Here is a 4,416-nt window from a genome sequence, read left to right as displayed (position 1 = left end):
GCAGAACGATCCCAGTGGTACGCGATGATGACACCCCTTTATGCTGCAATGGGCCAAACTCCGCCACCGATGCCAACCCCTTCTCGTCCACTTGCTCCACATGCTCCACACACTCCTGTGAGTTAGTTTATAACCTTGTAATCACCATTATTGCCATTCCTACAACCATAGAGTGTTGTGCTAACTATATCCTCCTTTGTGCAGTATCCATCAGAGGGATCGAATACGCCTGGAGCTGGAGGTTCGTACATTGGTACTCCACCTCACTTTGGTTTGTTCTCCTCACTTTGAAAACTTACTTTTGTAACCCCATATCCATACTTAGCATTTCTGTTTACTTTCAAATGCATACTTCTTACTTAGTGTTTTTGCTCCTTGATTGATGCAGGTTAAGGTGGTAATCAAGTGTGGAGTCTGTTACAGCCTGCAACATTTTCTTTTTGTTTGGACTATATTTTGCTATCTTGTCTCGACAATTTGTGATGTTTGTGTCACTTGCGATGTTTATGCGACGGTTTATGTGATGTTTATGCGACAGTTTATGTGATGTTATGCGACGGTTTATGTGATGTTATGTGATGTTTATGCGACGGTTTATGTGATGTTTATGTGAATGTGGTAATATGTGAGATATATATAAATTGTTTTGAATTGCAGCGACAGTTTTGAATCTGGTAGGATTAATTGGCCGTCTGGTATAGAATAGGTTGCCGAGTGTTACACTCGGCAAACAAGGATATGCCGAGTGTTACACTCGGCCAACATGACACGTGTCACAAGGCTGTTTAAACTGGCATTTTGGATGCCAGTTTGCCGAGTGTATACACTCGGTAAAGAGTGCTATCTCGGCTTTATTCTGTACTTCTTTTGCCGAGTGTATTGGAGGGTACTCGGCAACGTCGCGAGGTTTGCCGAGTGTATACATTAGACACTCGGCAAAGCGGCCGTTACGGCCCTGACACCGTTAGGTCGGTTTTTTGGCCGAGTGTCGTATTTGGCTCTCGGCGAATATGTTTGCCGAGTGCTCGACATAAAACACTCGGCAAACAGCTGTTTGCCGGCACTGTGTATGCCGACAGTGTTATGCCGAGTGTTACACTCGGTAAACACTTTGCCGAGTGTTTTTAGCGCTTTGCCGTGTGCCGTGGGCACACGGCAAAGTATCAAAATCCGGTAGTGTAACATGAACCGGTACTGATAGTCTGTTTTAGTGCCAGCTCTTTAACACCTCAATTACTGTTTGCATGTGGAAGACTAAGAATCGGCATTGATATATCTTCAGTTTTGATTCCTGTATAACTGTCACCGATGTGACACTACTTTTGACTAGCTTTATAGCAGTGAGAGTTTGTGTGTGCTTGGCGAGTGGCCAAGCAGCTCCTTTCAATGCGTGTATATATTGTTGAGTTTGCTAGCTTATATATAGTGTAGAGTTTGCTAGCTTCTTTCTTTGTACGTGTGTTTTCGCGTTGAGAGAGTCTGTGCGTACGTATGCGTGTTAGTGCTAAACACAAGAGTGGTTAGAGAGAGGTGCAAATCGAGTGAATTAGCTTCAACAAATGATAACATATTAGGCATCAAATTTCTCTGCCACATGCCATCTCGGTACCACCCACATGCCCAACCCAACCGCTGTTTTTATTTATACATCTCCTTGGCCTCTGGCATCAGTTTGTTTCCCTGCCTATTTGTCTCCCCCTCCATCTATGTGCCAGCCTTGTTGCTTGCAGATCCAAGCTCTCCACTCCTCCCCATCTCTCTCAACAACTGCATGCAGTGTTCTTCTCTTCTCATCTCATCTTGTTGACCCCCTCCTAGATCCATCTCTCTGCTGCCGCTTTCTCTCTCAAGAATTGAGCACACATGAAGAGGCCCACCTGCAGAGGCTCCTCAGCGGCCACCCAAGAAACCACAGATCAACAAGGTACAAAATACTACCACACTACATGCTTCACAATTTCACTCTATATATAGTTCATTAGTTCTATACTTATCTTGCAGGCATAATCGCACATACGAGATGTATAAAAATATGTTCTAGTGATTCTGATTTGCCAGGTTGCTTGTCAGTTCTGAGATCTAAAATTTGTGCTAAAAGTTTCGGCATGTAAATGTAATCAGTATGCAGTTTGAAGAAACATATGCGCTTGTGTCATGGTGACAGAGACAGCAGATTAACAACAGGATATATGCAGATTTTACTAGTAATATAACACAACATGGCCAATAATATACTTCGTGTATCTTCTCTTGTTTGCAGAAGAGAGCTGCAGGTACATGGAGCGGCAAGGACTCGACGGCGACGGCACGGCCACGGCTGATCGCGACGACGTAGTGGCCGGGGCGTACGACGACGAGGACGAGGATCTCGCGGGGTCACGCGGCGGCCTCGGTGAGAAGAAGCGGCGTCTGGCGGCGGATCAGGTGCGCGCGCTGGAGCGGAGCTTCGAGGCGGACAACAAGCTGGACCCGGAACGAAAGGCCAGCATCGCGCGGGACCTCAGCCTCCACCCGCGCCAGGTCGCGGTGTGGTTCCAGAACCGTCGCGCGCGCTGGAAGACCAAGCAGATCGAGCGCGACTTCGCGGCCCTGCGCGCGCGCCACGACGCGCTACGCCTCGAGTGCGACGCACTCCGCTGCGACAAGGACGCACTCGCTGTCGAGGTATGTACATCACCTCACTAGCTCGTACCTCGTAGCTTGTCCTCCTTCTCCATCCATTTCGTTGTTTGTGTTTCAATTGATTGAGCAAGAAGCCATGTCTACATGCGTGTCAGATAAGGGAACTGAGGGAGAAGGTGGAGACGCAGATGGCCGTGAAGCTGGAGGCCGGGGAGGAGATGCCGCCGACGGCGGCGGGGACAACAACCGCCGCCGCCAGGGTGTACAAGGACGGTTCGACTGACAGCGATTCGAGCGCCGTGTTCAACGAGGAAGCGTCGCCGTACTCCGGCGCTGCCTTCGACCACCATCCGAGCTTCACGGGGTTCATGCCGTTCTTGGACTCCTCGAGCGCGCTGAGCTCATCTTTCCCATCCCTGTACCACGGGTCGGCGCATTTGGACCAGGAAGCAGATGGGATCCTCGGCGGCGCCGGTTTCTTCGCGGAGGAGTACGGCAGCGGCCTCGGTAGCTGGTACGGCGGTGAGGGTTGGTAGTGGTGAGCTGTTGGCTGGCTGGAGACTTGGTGTCCACCATTCTTGTAAAATATGGCCCTGTAAATGCATGCATGGGGGGGTAACTGGGTAGAGTCAATTTCTATTGTTTTGACTGCCTAGGGCAGAGGATAATTGAGGAAGGAGACAGGGTTCCACATATCCGGCTTGACAGTTACCCTTCCTTCTGTGTTCCTCTATCTCTCTCTTCTCTCTGTAAATGTAAATGGCCAAGTAGTGTAACTGTTGCACATGCTTGTGAGAGAGATATGAGCACATGTAAAAACACATGAGAAAGACATGCATGCAAGCCGGCTAATTACTTCACGGGAGAGAGAGAGAGTGGAGTAAGGAAATGCTTGAAGGTATATATGTAAATTAAAGGCTTTTGTGGTAGCTAGGTATTACTTGTTCTTCTAGCTAGGTTACAAGTTAAAACCTAGCTGTGGTGTAAATCATTTATTTTATATGGAGAGGGAGATAATGGATCAAGGTAAAAATCAAGTGAGAGGAGAAAGTGACTAAGCTCTACATATCGATCCAGCCGTTGTGTTTTCAACTCAACCGGTAATAAAACTTTTCATGCCGTATTTGTACCTAGGTTTCGTCATAGTATGTGCTTCTTTAGGCAATAATGGCACGAATGATAAAGCTTTTAGTGATGCATGTATGACAGTGACGAGTGCCGGATTTGTTTAACCATGTCAAGGTCAAAAAAGTCTCTGGTTGATTGGTGCTCAGTAGGGGAGGAGAATGTGCCCGTTTTGATGCGGTCCTGCATGCAATATTGTAATGCTCCGGTGAAGACCAGCAAGTGCAACGATGACATCCCTACTAGTATAATATACCGGGTGGGGTCGGGGATTTCTTCTAGGTGTATCTTGGAAAGTGATGCGCACAATGAGCTAAGCCAATGGATGTAACATATCAGCCCACCATTTTGTATGGTATGTATATGAAAATAAATTTTATAAGATTTTATTTTAGGAAATATTTTTCTATTGATGATACGTGTTATGTGCTTTTCTTTTTTAGCATAATTATTAGATCATGGGATGGATAACGTGAATAAAATCTTACGAGAATCCTTTTAGATAGGGTTTTACAGAATTTATTTTCCATATACGTCGTCATTTGATGATATTGACATCACCATCAGTTTTAAATATGTTGTAGAGTAAGAGAGCAATCTAGCTTATTTGGAGTGTCATATGTGAGGAGACCAGAGTGTACACTAATTGAAGTTGACATGTTAAGAAGT

The 4,416-nt window shown here is 46.5% G+C and overlaps 1 protein-coding gene across 3 annotated transcripts; it reads left to right on the top strand.

Moving 5' to 3' along the window:
- The first annotated feature begins 1,475 nt into the window (after positions 1-1,475).
- Positions 1,476-3,333, top strand: LOC133908018 (homeobox-leucine zipper protein HOX8-like). 3 transcript variants are annotated; one of them, XM_062350151.1, is made up of 4 exons: positions 1,476-1,924; positions 2,002-2,058; positions 2,261-2,664; positions 2,778-3,333. In XM_062350151.1, exons 1-4 carry the CDS (start codon positions 1,864-1,866, stop codon positions 3,156-3,158), a joined length of 903 nt encoding a protein of 300 aa, XP_062206135.1. In that variant the 5' UTR covers positions 1,476-1,863; the 3' UTR covers positions 3,159-3,333. The 3 variants fall into 3 exon arrangements, with proteins under 3 accessions (XP_062206135.1, XP_062206137.1, XP_062206138.1); XM_062350153.1 differs by lacking the exon at positions 2,002-2,058 and having other exon boundaries at positions 1,479-1,924; XM_062350154.1 differs by having other exon boundaries at positions 1,479-1,924; positions 2,002-2,664.
- Positions 3,334-4,416: the final 1,083 nt, after the last annotated feature.

The sequence above is a fragment of the Phragmites australis genome, chromosome 24 (genome assembly GCF_958298935.1).
Source record: "Phragmites australis chromosome 24, lpPhrAust1.1, whole genome shotgun sequence".
Lineage (NCBI taxonomy): Eukaryota > Viridiplantae > Streptophyta > Magnoliopsida > Poales > Poaceae > Phragmites > Phragmites australis.
Note: the sequence above shows the minus strand (reverse complement) of the source record. Positions and strands in the feature narration are given on the sequence as shown.

What these genes read in the sequence shown, in the direction of transcription:
- LOC133908018 (XM_062350151.1), top strand. Translation starts at nt 1,864, where the DNA reads ATGAAGAGGCCCACCTGCAGAGGCTCCTCAGCGGCCACCCAAGAAACC. An exon ending in TAGTGATTCTGATTTGCCAG is followed by an intron (nt 2,059 to 2,260) that starts GTTGCTTGTCAG and finishes TCTTGTTTGCAG; the next exon opens with AAGAGAGCTGCAGGTACATG. An exon ending in AGGACGCACTCGCTGTCGAG is followed by an intron (nt 2,665 to 2,777) that starts GTATGTACATCA and finishes CATGCGTGTCAG; the next exon opens with ATAAGGGAACTGAGGGAGAA.